Source organism: Dysidea avara, chromosome 7 (genome assembly GCF_963678975.1).
Source record: "Dysidea avara chromosome 7, odDysAvar1.4, whole genome shotgun sequence".
NCBI classification, from domain to species: domain Eukaryota; kingdom Metazoa; phylum Porifera; class Demospongiae; order Dictyoceratida; family Dysideidae; genus Dysidea; species Dysidea avara.
In genome coordinates, this window is record NC_089278.1 from 24546445 (window position 1) to 24560539 (window position 14095).

General features: G+C 37.6%; 1 protein-coding gene across 1 annotated transcript; it reads right to left on the reverse strand.

Moving 5' to 3' along the window:
* Positions 1 to 5800: 5800 nt before the first annotated feature.
* LOC136262287 (serine-rich adhesin for platelets-like) lies at positions 5801 to 14088 on the reverse strand. The gene is made up of 8 exons (XM_066056507.1): positions 13747 to 14088; positions 13497 to 13666; positions 13290 to 13443; positions 12972 to 13115; positions 11395 to 11496; positions 11146 to 11251; positions 9283 to 9337; positions 5801 to 7696 (listed from the first exon to the last, which is right to left on the reverse strand). Exons 1-8 carry the CDS (start codon positions 14048 to 14050, stop codon positions 5939 to 5941), a joined length of 2793 nt encoding a protein of 930 aa, XP_065912579.1. The 5' UTR covers positions 14051 to 14088; the 3' UTR covers positions 5801 to 5938.
* Positions 14089 to 14095: the final 7 nt, after the last annotated feature.

The following is a 14095-nucleotide window of genomic DNA, read 5'->3' on the forward strand; positions in this document are numbered from 1 at the left end:
CTACATAAAATCTGAAACTGACTGTCATGCATTATAAGAAGACTTAGATCCTCTTGCACAATGCATGGGCACGCATTTGGCAGATGGAGTTTAACCTCAGCAAATGTGAAATCTTGAGAATTACCAATAAGAAAAACCCTATTGTCTTCAATTACTGCATTGAAGCTGTACTATTTGTCCAAGTTGCTCATACCAAATACCTTGGTGTAGCAATTTCAAGCAACCTTTCATGGAATGAGCATGTTCAAAAGATTACCAGCAAGGCTACCGTAACTTACGTGAATGTCCTACTCACATTAAATGTCACCTTGTTGAATATAAGCAAGCTAGAATCAATCCAGAGAACTGCTGCTAGATTTTGCTTTAATGACTTTCAAGGTATGCAAGTTTTACTAATATCAGGGGCGGAGGAAGTAGTTGATATAAGGGGGGGGGGCTGGACTGACCCAGACTTATGGAAATGAGGCACTACATTGTCTCTCGTTTGGTAAAGTGAGACAAAAAAAAGAGGTCACAGCCAGCTGACAACCACTTCACTAGCTACGCATTTATAGCTGATAAACTACATTAAAATCCTTACATAGCTCGCTACACACTGACTGCTTTCTTACTGTGACTGCTCTATTAGAGTATCTTGATCTTTATCACGGTTTTCAGCCCCAAGGATAATTTCGGCGTGATATCTCTCTGAGGGGGGGCTAGACCCCCCCCCCCCTTTTCCGCCGCCTATGACTAACATGTTGTCTTCTCTTAATCTACCATTGTTACAGGCAAGAAGAACCCAAGCTAAATTAAGTACTTTTTACAATAATAAACGGATATTTGATTGTGCCTACAGATGATCTTCCCCCCAAACTTTCAAGTTTAAGGAGTGGCTACTATCACCAACCAATTACTGTAGCTAACTGGTACATACAAATTTTCCTTTTTCCCATCAACCATCAAATTATGGTACCAACTCCCTGCTGATGTAATTAATTCCTCTACCCCTAAGTGAGTTTTGCAATAACTTAAGTAACTTTTATAATCGCACCTGTGCGTTATAATCTTTTGATTGCTGCACAGTAACAAATATAATAATTATAATAAGCATGCATGCATGCAAGTGCGCATGGAAATTGGTAGTAGCTATACATGTAGAAGGATGGCATTTGTGCCACGAAGCTCTCTCTCTCTCTATATATATATATATAGGGCCGGAAAGTTGTAGCTATCAGTATAGCTATGCATCATTTGCAAACTGAATCCCGGCCTCGATCCTGGCCCAGCTCAATTGGGTGTGACATTGACGGGTGAGTATCTATGATCACATAGTTAGCTAGTCACATACTTAGCTATACTTCCTACATCACTGATACAATGTCTACAGACCATATGCATCTAATACACTTCAACGTACCACTAATTGCTTGTGAAGAAGCGACGAGGATAAGAAGTATCACAATTTTCTTACACATTGTAGCTAGATTGAGTAGCATACAGGTCTATCGCCGGACCAATTTCACGTGGCTAGACTAGACTAGATCCGGCACTTGGATTCAACCTCGCACAACCAACCTCATGCAACCTCGCGAGGACTTCTGGCCGCTCTGAATTTTCATGAATTTGGCGGCGCTCGTAAAAATTAGCGGCGATCCACGACGGGAAGTTATATAATATTATGGGGTGTATCTATGATCTATTTTACGGACCCAACCGGACCAGTCGGACCGGAAGTTCCGGTTTAGAAAGTCTATTTTAGGCCAATGAAACTTGATTACCAGTTTCTCGCTCAGATTTTTGAAAATTTGATGAGGGCGGGCGGTTATTATTCATTATTCATTATTTTCCAAAAGCACAACACACATCCCAATCATGAAGATTTCTGCCAAAAAAAAGTGGGATTTACATTGATTAAACAGCTAAAGTATGTTACTAATCCATATAACAAATGATTTTTCCATTAGAGTATAGCTGATTGCTCCATTAGAGTAAAAGTGACTGCTCTATTAGAGTATTTCAATCTGAAATGCCAATAATGAAATTCCATGCGGGTGTATCAAAAGCATGCGGGCGATGACGCGAACTGCTAATCAAGTTTCATTGGCCTTACGGACCAGGCCGGAAATGGTGTGGGTGCACGTGCATGCTTCAAGTTAGATGCGGACGCAAAAGCATCATGTGTTTTTTTTACATTTTGAACAAGCACATGTTATGAACCATACACATATTTTGCCCCGTACGCTACCCCATACGAGTAAACATGAAAAGGGCCTAAGTAACTTAGACACCTCCAAAATCCACCAAATCCACCACAAAAAGGGTCTAACTATTGCTTAAAATGCTAGTAAGACTATATGCATGCACTCTGTTGTTGGTGGTGGTGGTCTGACTTTCTACACCAATAGAAATATGAAAATAATAGAAAATAATAGAAATATGCATACACCAATAGTTATCAGTTAAATTTTGTCAAACCCTTCAGTTAATTGGGATGCTTTAATTATATAAGTTAAGCTATTGGTATAAGTCACATGTACGTATATGCATTTTGGCTGTGGGTACAGTTTATTTTGTCTCCATTTAAAGCCAATCAACTAAAAATAAAATTACAACCACTTAACTAAATAGTTTGCAGAGTTTATTCCTTCTTTTGCCAAGGCAAACTACTATGATGTTATGTATGTAGGAAAAGTACATAAATCATTGATACTTTTTTGTTTTGCATGTACAGGCAAGCTTAAATAATTCTAGTATCAGAGCACATAATAGATTGTTATGGATACTAGGGTATATAATGACTGTATAACAATCTTATTGTAGAAAGTCCTCTTTAAATCAGCTGTAGATAGCAGCCAAGCTGTAAAAAAGGGTATGGCCTCCAAAAAGCCATGGTGAAAAAAGTTGGGAAATCCATGTTGGCGGCCAACAAATGGCTAAGGTGGCAATAATTTTAATAACAACAATTCAAGCAAATTTGCCTCCTCCAAGTTTCACTAGGACTTAGCAAAAAATTCACCTGAATTGTCATTATTAAAATTATTTTGTGTTTACCTTCCGTCACAGCCGTTTCTTGCTTGCCAACTTGGATTTCAAGTCTTTCTTCACCATGGTTTTTTGGGGGTCACACCCTTTTTTACAGCTTAGCTGTTTTGGGTTCTTTTTGCATTTGTATACTCCAAATAGGCCAGCTTTGGGGCTTCTTTTTGCCTGTTTGTTTTTTTCTTTACTATACAAGGAGCAGTTGTGGATTAATGTTGTACATTTTCTGTAATTATACAAATTTTACATAAATGAACAGGCAGACACATCATGTAACTGTGCAATGATTCCAACTTGTTACAATTTTGAACAGTTATTCCTCATTACAAATTACTTTGTATATTATTACTATAGTAGATCTATTACATACAGTAACTTAGTTCCAAAAGGAGCTGAACTCTACAGGTGACCGGGCTAGTTTTAGCTCAATTCTCTACTGCATAAGTGAATTTTTAAAAGTTGAATTCACTACTGGGTGACTAGCTTGTAGCTGAACTCTCTTCAGGGGGATTTGTTTGTAGCTGAACTCAGCACAGTGTGATTTTTTTTGTAGCTGAGCTCTCTACAGGGTGACTTGTTTGTAGCTGAACTCTCTACTGTTTGTAGCTGAAGTCTCTACAAGTATTTACTGGGTGCATTTTTGTAGCTGGATTCTTTACCAGTGACTACCTTGTAGCTGAACTCTTTACAGGGTTGATTTATTTGTATAGCTGAACTCTCTACTGGGTGACTTGTTTGTGGTTGAACTCTCTACTGAGTGACCTGTTTGTAGCTAAAGTCTCTACAGGTAAGCCGAACTCTCTACAGGGTAATGTTTTGTAGCTGATCTCTGTACTGGGTGACTTGCTTGTAGCTAAATTACTGGGTGACTTGTTTGTAGCTGATCGGTGGCTTGTTAGAAGCTGAATTCTCTACCAAGTGCAGCTGAACTCTCTACAGGGTGACTTGTTTGCAGCTGAACTCTCTACTGAGTGACCTATTTGTAGCTGAACTTCGGCTCTACAGGTAACTTGTTTCTAGCCGATCTCTCTACAGGGTGGCTTGTCTGTAAAGCTGAACTCTTCAAAGGATGATTTGTTGGTAGCTGAACTCTAGCTCTACTGGGTGAGCGTTTGTAGCTGAACTCACAACAGGTGACTTGTTTGTAGCCAAGCTCTCTACAGGGTGACTTTTTTTGTAGCTGACTTCTCTACAGGGTGGTTTGTTTGTAACTGAACTCTCCAAAGGGTGATTTGTTTGTAGCTCAACACTCTACTGGGAGACCTGTTTGTATAGCTTAACACTCTACTGCTGCTTCTATTAACTGATCTTTCTACAGGGTAGCCTGTTTGTAGCTGAGCTCTTCACAGTGTGATTTGTTTGTAGCTGAACACTTTCAGGGGCAGATCTAGAAATTTTCAGAGGGGGTTTCAGGTTCTCTGGAATTGCAACTTCAGCCTAGCTGTAGGCCGAAGATCAAAAAAAAAGAAAAAAAAAAAAAAAAAAAAAAAAAAGAAAGAAAGGTCACTAGCCACATGCTATTGAACGCCGTAATGGTGATTTTGGGCAAAAGTATGAAGTTTCATCAGTAGAAAAAGTCCTAATATAATACGGTATGTACTAATTTCAGAGGAAACCCCCCTAAACCCGCCCTGACTTTACTGAGTGACTTGAACTCTTTCTACAGGTGACTTGTTTCTACTCTACAGGGTAGCTTGTTTGTAGCTAAACTCTCCACAGGGTGACTTGTTTGTAGCTGGATTCTCTACCGGGTGAATACCTTGTAGCTGAACTCTCTACAGGGTGACCTGTTTGTAGCTGAATTCTCTACAGGGTGACCTGAACTCTCTACAGGGTGACCTGTTTGTAGTTGAACTTTCTACAGGTAAAGTTTTGTAGCTAATCTCTCTACAGGGTGGCTTGTAACCGCTTGTTTGTAGCTGAACTCTCCAAAAGATGATTTGTTTGTCATTGGTATAGCTAGACGTTTCCCTACACCTCTGGTACCAAAACAATATATAGCATGCAAAATACCATTATTATTATTAATTAATTGCAAACCTCATAAATGAGTTTAATATAATAGATCTAGACAAAAAGCTGGTACAGTTTTACCAGAAATAATATGATCTATACAGTAGCTTTAGACAATGGGTGACACCATTATTACCCATCTAGATCAAGCTGAACTCTCACCAGGGGACTTCTTTGTAACTGAGCTCTCTATTGGGTGACTTGTTTGTAGCCTACATAACTCTCTCCAGTGGGTAACCTCTTTGTAGCTTAACTCTAGAGTTAACTTGTTTCTAGCTAATCTCTCTACATGATGACTTGTTTGTATGTAGCTGAACTTTCCGCAGGATGATTGGTGAACTATCTACCGGATGATTTGGTTATAGCTGAACTCTCCACCGACAGGGTGATTTGTTTGTAGCTGAACTCCCTACAGGTGACCTGATCTTTCTACAGGGTACAGCTGAACTCTCCAAAAGATGATTTGTTTGCAGCTGAGCTCTCTACTGAGCTGCATTGTGCAATGATATGGAATAGTTACCACCATTCAACTGGCCATCAGTATACTTTCTGTGAACTATAGTCACATTTCATAACAGTACCATCTTCCTCAACATTCAGAATTCCACAAGCCAGCATACATACATATCTGAGTCATATTTTTTGATTTAGTATAAAATATCAGTGGTACAAACTGATCAACATTTTAGTAGATGACTTTATGTGCACTTATATCTCAACAGTCACTTCTCTGCATGGACTTGGCTGGTTCATGGTCAGAATAATATAACAATATTAACTCTGTAGTTATACAGATATAATACATCACAGTATGACCTACACAGTGTACGCAAATGCTTGTATAATGATTTATACAATAAAACTACATAGATGAATTGCTTGTTTGACAACTAGCTACAGCTGGTTATTTCCAATATCCTAGATCAGAACTGTCAGCATCAGAACCAGCACAGGTGTCTGCTTGTGAATCTGTGTCATAAGTTTCAAACTCGTTTTCTTCAAAATCTAATTCTAGAGCATTGTTTGTTTCTTTGCATACTACAGTGGTTGGTAAATCTGTCAAATTCAGTTTACAATTGTCTATGAATATTGGGTTGGTGATTTTGGGAGTGTAAAGCACTTCTAGATTACTTGTATCATGCAGTGACAAGTCTAAAGCCTTATTTGCAGCAGCAGATGTTTGTGGAGTAAACTTAGCATGGGACAGGTTATCATTTATAGGTGTGTCTTTGTTGTGAGAATTGTCCATATTTGAACTACAGTGAATATCTGTGGCTTTCCCATAATAGGGAGATAATGAGTGTTTCACTTTAGAACTATCAATTTCATTGATATCAGAAGATAACCAGTCAATGCTTCCACTTTGTTGAGAAAAAACATCATCAGTTTCTGTGGCTTGATCCAAGTTTTGTACGTCCCTCTCTACTGGTTCAATTTCACTGACAGGTTGTGTTACAAGTGGCATAAACCTGAAGGAGTCTGGTCTTATGTCATCTCCAAAAGGAGGATTGGTGGTCAACGGAGTAGAAAGTACTTCTGGATCTACACTAGTTATGAATAAATTCAAAGAGTCTTCGTTACTGACGGACAACAGTGAGGCATCAGCATCAGACACCCTATCATTATCAGAAAGGAGCACATTACTACATTGAGAGGTACTACCATCACAATCAGTTTGAAACTGTGTGAAATGTGGAGACAATGGTGCTTTTCTTTTACAGCATTTATCTTCACAGAAATAGTGAGATTGTGTATCATTGTTTCCACTTGACTGATGATTTGACATTTTCAATGATTTTTGTATTAGTTTGGTTTTGCTTGCAGATGGAATTAGTGGTGTAAAACTTAGTGAATCTCCTAAAGTTGGCTTAACAAAAAGAGGATTGACTGTTTTTGGAGTCAACAATGGTACACTTAAACTTTCTCTTAATATAAATAAATTTGGAGGCTTTCTGTTTAATTTTTGGAAGTCATTTTGTAATGTAACACTGTTATTTGAAGCAGAATCTTCCTCCGGGAGAAACATTGAGTCACTGTACAGAGAAATGCTGTCATTGCTGGGAGTGGTCACACTAAATGATGAAGTTTTTCTATTGCGGTGGTGACCAGCTTCACATAAATAGTGTGATGGTACTCCATTTTCTTCACTCAATTCAGAAGAAATGTCATCAATGTCAATATCACTGTCAATTTTTGGAACACACTGTTTTCGTTCACACAAATAATGAGATGGAACATCACTGTTTTCACTGATTTCAGAACATGTTTCATCATCGGTATTTGGCTTATCTGGTTTCTTCACTGTATTACCATGATCAACATCACATAAATAGTGAGATGGGACTTCACTACCGTCTTCACTCATTTGATCACTATCAACAGCAACCAGTTTTGATAGTATGACTTCAAGTAGGTTAGTGTCACTATTGCCACGAGATAGATGGGAAATGGTATGATTGCTTCTCTTTCCCTTTTCACAGATATATGTGATCATTTCTGAAGTTGTAATAGAATGTAAACTTTCTGATCGCAGTACATCACCAATGGGTGTAAAGTCATTATTATCAATCCAATTTGTCACTTTGTAGACTGGTGCTTCACAAACACTGACATCAGCAATGTGTATTGTAGAGCTATAGTCTTCAGAGAGGGGTGCCTTCATCTACAAAACAGATCAATTATATATCTAAATAGGAACATACATAGACATACTTATGTACAATACTTAGCACATGTACAATACTTATCTAAGTGGTCTCAAATTTGAATGGGAGTATAAAATGTCTGAAACTTTGGCTCCACTTAATTAATGTTTGAGCACCAGTTATGTAAGGGGGGTTGGAATGAAGTAATCTGGGTGTGTGTCAAGGGCGGATCTAGGATTTCCCAAGGAGGGGTGCTAAGCTAGGGGCTTTTATAAAATGGGCTAAAAATGTGGCATCTGGTTGATACATCTAGTAATGCAGTATGAGAAGAACACTCAGCACAAGGAGCTTGCTTTATGTAAGAGGTCTTGGAGCATACCCTCACAGAAAATTTTGCAAATTTAGCTTTCTGAGATTGAATTTGGCAATAATATTGACTGAACCTTATCAAAGAAGCAATTGTGAGCCACTTTAACTAAGTGAAATCATTATTCTCTAGCAGTGGTAACATATAAAGAGCACAACATAAATGTTGCAGTATAAGTTCAAAGTGGGTTTGTTCTTTATAGTTTAAAGAATTTTAATGATGGATGTTCTATTAGACTGTTCTATTAGAGTATTTTGATCTTTAGCAGCTTTTTAGCAGTTTTACCCCTTTCTTGTTGAGTCCTAGAAGAGATTAGCTCTTCTCTTCTCACCCTTTTCATGTTTTCATGCTTTAGATGTGTACTGTAGCTTCTACTATCTTTCTAGCTAGCACATGGTAAAAATTTGTAGGGGGGTGCTTTAGCCCCCCCCCTCTTAAATCCGCTCTTGCTGTGTGTGTGGTCCTCAAGTTTTTGTAGTTACTACACACTTGAAATAGTATATCTGAAGCATACAGAATTACAAATTGGAGAAGACAAGCAAACTAAGGAAATTTTTAAAGAATGTTCTATTATACCTTGTTCTTCTAACCCGGGTACAGCATAGCATGGTTCGAAATAAATTCCAGTGTGAAGCAATAGTGCCATGCCAAGCCAGCCCAGCTCAGTATGACAAGACAAGGCGGGGATAGGATGCAATGTGAACGTATTTCGGGACCCCAAACTTGGGTTAATAATAACCCAAGTTTGTTGGATCTCAGCCAGGATTTTCTACTCACTAAAAGCAGTCTACGTGCCATGCTTCTGGTAGACCCCAAGACAGTTACTCTCTGGTGACATGTTGGTATTCCTGAGCATCCACCAGCTTAAATTTGGTGGATATAAATTGTATAGCTTATTTCAGCTGGTTTTATGCTACAATTCTAGTACCCTTTTATTAGGCACCTACAGTAATAATTAAAAGTCTACTAATTATTGCACATTTGTTTAAGCTCATTTTTACTATTGAGCTCACGTCATATGCAGTAGTGTGAAATAAAGCCAACCCAAGCTTTAAAACGTGAGTTAAAGGCATTCCGGGATTTACTTATCTCTAGAATGAAAATTCTTATTTTGAACCCATGAGAATGGTCTTATCCCCTACTATCCCCAACCTCCTACAAACCCAAAACATTTAAAACATTGCCAAACATTTAAACTAATAATATGTAATACAAAATGAGTATATAGCAACTTACAGCTTTCAAATACTGGCTAAATTTTAAAAACTTCACATCTTCATATTGTGCAGCACTATAACCATATAAAAAGAAACAGATGTAAATGGACATATTTATATGCCAAGAGTCCGAGGACTCTTGATAGCATGATGATTGATTGCTCTCACTAAGTGATGTGCTAGCATAGCATGCAATGCAGCCTTGCGTATCTGCCTAATTTAAATACACAAGGATCGTAGAAATAAAAAAGCAATGAAACAAGGGAAGTCATAAATTATGTACCTACAACTAGGGACCCGCTGATTATGCTGGCATAATAATGAGCATAATAGGTGCCTGAAAGCATTGAGCATAATGCTAGCATAATAGGCAGAACACTTGTGCATTACCATAAATTCTTGCTTATCTAAATACATAAGATTGATATACTCTAATAGAACAGTCAAAGAATAATCAGACAGCTGACTGTTCTATTAGAGTATATCGATCTTTTCTGTGACATGCATTTTGACAAGCAAGGATTTAGAGTCTGTGCTTTAGCTACTTACTGTTTTCCCATAAAGTGCAAATTCACTAGAAAAACATGGGAGCTGAGGTATAAATATTGAGCATAATAGGTAAATATTGAGCATTAAATTAAGCATAGCAGGAAAAATTTTGAGCAGTGCAGCATAGCATAATAGGTAAAATAAAGAACATAATCGGTGGGTCCCTACCTGCAACTATACTAGTTGACATTTAATTCCTACTTCAGGCATATACAGAGTATAGCCATGTCACTATACAGAGTATAGCTGTGATCAAAGTAGCTAGAGAATAGCTGCACACGCAGGTATCTGCACACGCAGGTATCTGCACACGCAGGTATAGATGACTTGCCTTGTCTCATTGCTTTTTTTTATTTTTATGATCCTACTCAAATATAAAGTTTCTACATTTCCTTACATTTGTTTGTTTACCTTTTTTGTGAAACAATTTATGAGTGGCATACTGCATCAAAGGAAAGAATAGCGCTGGCCGGATATATATTTAAAAATCAATTGAACAACATAATGCACACCCCAACTATCAACTACTGGCAGCTATTTGGCTTCAATTTCAGCTTTGTTCCACCCATTATACAGCAGATTAATTTCCTTGATTGTTGTGGGTAACCAATAATCTTACCATTTGCTGGCCAGTGAGCTTACATTTTTGATGAAATAAATACATTTGAATGTGTTCAATGTAAAAATAAATGCATACCAATTGGATCCTGTAACCATACTACCTTTTCAATAAGCTTTATGGAATTTTAATATTTCCTATTTAATTAAATTTTCTACTATCTGACTAACTATACTAACTACTTGATGCCTTCATACTGTTCTTTAATGCTATATAATGGGCACTGAAATGAGGCAGAATGGCTGCCTTCACTTCTCAGTATATTTCCATAGTGACTGGATTCATTGCAGATGTACTTCTTGTACTGATCTCCATTTGTAATGCTGCATATAACAAGTGGAACAAAGCTGAAAATGAAGCAGAATGGCCACATTTCATTTCAGTAATTGATAGTCAGGGTGTGTGTTAAGTTGCTCAATTGATTTTTATAATATATCTGGCTGGCACCTTTTTGATGTGGTATGCATTGTCATAAATCATATGACAGAGAAATTTAATATTTGAACATGGATCATTAAAATGAAAGGAATTGAACAAGGGAGGTCATCTACACTTGCAGCTATACTACACTGGTCATGGCTATACTCTGTATATGACTAAAGTAGAAAATAAACATCCACTAGTATAGCTGCTGGTGTAGATGACCTCCCTTGCTTCATTACTTCTTAATTCACGCAATCCTTACTTCTTAGACTTAACTATAAGCACAAATACCTTTTCCTTTTGTGGATCATGACTACTGTGCAAATGATAGCTCCAGTTAATCCCAGTAGTAAGATTAACCCTATCATTGTTCCCAGTAGTGCAGCAGACGACGAGCCTAAAATATTATGCAGATAGTAAAAACATCCACAACATACATCCAATGTTATTTTAACAACACTCTATTACAAATTAAGGTTTGTTTTACGCACAAGCGGTTCATTATAGCTGGGTTTACTACACAAAAGCCCACACACATACCTGATTTGTTGCTAGCAGCAGACTTTACTGTGGATGTGGTGCTGAGTATGCCAACAGTTCTTGTAATGTTGGTGATTTCTGATAGTTTAGTTGTTGATGGTACTATGGCAATATTGTATAAATACATAACACCGCTGTACATCAGTTATTTGAAATGTTACAAATTCAATACTAGTTAATCCACTAAAGTTATTAAATTAAGGGCAGTGATGTATCATACAGTGTACTGTATATTAGGGATCATGGAGATCTACTTTTCTTTATAATACAGTACCACTCAAATGCAACATCATCTCATGAGTGTGCAAGCAATTAAAAAACCCACTAATTAAAGGGCGTGGCACCCATCTCATTCACAAGTATTCATTCTGTTTCGTTTGGGATGAATACTCGCAAACAAAATGGGTGTCACGCCTTTTAATTAGCTGGTTTTTTAATCGCTCACACTCTCACAAGACGATGTTGCCTTTGAGCAGTACATGCCATAGTAGTGGCATCCATTTACATACAAAAGTGTTGATGCAAAAATTAATTCCTCAGTGTGGTGTTAAAGCTAGATGAGATGTTAGATACACTTTGACTCTTATGTTAAGGTACTGTTAATCATGTAAAATACTTTTGATTGTATTTAAGGTGGCAGTCAAGTAGTTGTCAGTGCTCGCCTGGTATTGTTATTAACTTTTTTTGAAATGCTGTGTTGTTCTCTCTACTCAGAGTTCAGGGGAATTCTACCAGAGTTAACAACAAGGAGGCATGGACCTATGTTCCTGCTGTGTGCAGAAGAACATTTCATCTTTGATGTTATGTTATAAGACTGTTTCATAATATACTTGAATAAGCTTATAAACAAACGCGAAGTGATTATCGTTCTTACTTTTGGCAACCAGTAATTCTTAACAGTGTTCATGTTCCTACATATCATCGTCAACACTTGCATTACAGAATGCACAAAACTCACACTAAGGCCAGAAAAAGCAGCTCTACTGCTAAAATGCTAAACCGCAGTGTGATGGTTATACGAGGTAACATTCCTTAACCTGTCAATGACTAGTGCAAAATGTTGGCTTAATTGTTACGATAAGCCATTGTCGAAAAATCCTGCTTAGCAAGTGTAGTGGTAGAACAGGCAATCAATTGTGGGAGTTACATCTCGCTACATAATCAATGCGGATTTCACAGTGGCATGTTCAACATTCTGTGAGAGTTTCTATTCTACAAGAGCTTGTGCTGAGGGGTTGTTACAATGTATTCTCAACATGCAAAACACCTTAGCAAGGATTATTACCACTGTCATGATTGCGCTAGTACAAGGTGCGCCTGCATTGCAAATCTAACCATGCACATTGTGGGTTATTATTACATAACAGTGACTTCATACATGAGTTATAAGGTTTCTAGTAGCCAGGGTGCTTGCTTTCTGCTTGACTGCCACCTTAATGGAAGCATTTTGGAGATTGCCTTTTTTAAAGGATTCTACTATACACTACTACCATACTGTGCACTAGATGATTACAGCACACACACACGCACGCACGCACGCACGCACGCACGCACGCACGCACAACACACACACACACCTGTATTATAGCTACTAGCAGACTGTACAGTGGATGTGGCATTAAGCATGTCAACAGCTCTTGTAGCACTGGTGAGCATTGTGGTCTCTGATGGTTTAGTTGTATATGCTGAGGTACTCCTTTGATCATCAGATAATGGTGGTACTGTGGCAAGATCACATCAGTTCTAAACATACTTTAAGCTAGTCATATCAATAATAAGGAGAATTCATACACTATTGTTTCTTTCAAAAGTTTTAATATAAGTTTAAAAACCTACCTATCTCCTAAACTATCTTGGGAATACCCACTACATACATACGTGCTACACAAAATTACCATTCATAGTGACATTACAGCTAGCACTGGCCCATGGTGACTGAGATCTCCTAGTGATCATATACTGATAGGAGACTGCACAATTACAAAATATATAGTTCTGGCTGTTCACTTCAAACATGTATTCATAATCTCCATAATTTCCTTCATGAAACTGAGTATGGGTATGCAAATAGTAATCAGTCAGTTGTACTACAAACACACTACCTTGATGACATCATTATTTTGATCTGTACAGGTTATGTTAACATCCCAATTCAGAAAGAGTTCTTCAAAATAGGAAACTGATAGATTTCCAAAGGGTTGTTGCAGTGTCCAGTTAAAGTAAACATGACCATCTGTTAAGCAATAAGCATTAACTATAGGTGGTAGGAAATCTGTGAATACAAATAGCGAGTAAGCAACTGATAATCAGGGTTGATGGCGTACAGATAACAAGTGACTGCAGGCTTCTTACCAATTGAAGTTTCAAACAAATCTTCCACAGAAAATGTCTTGCTGATGTGACTGCTAGGTACATATTGACTGCTAGGTACATATTGACTGTTAATATCTTGCACAGTAACATCAATAGTCAATTCATTGTAAAAATTCACTTTTGTGCGTATTGGCAAATATGTATCAGTAGTTTTGTAATTTGTGTTCTTATGAAGTTCATCTTTTCTAGTAATTTTGTACTCCACATCATCAAGACCACCTAAATATGAAGGTGCTTGCCATGAAACATTAAATAATGCATATGCCTCATCATTCGTTTCCATGAGATCAATAATATTTAACTTTGGCTTTCCAGGTAAGTTACTCCA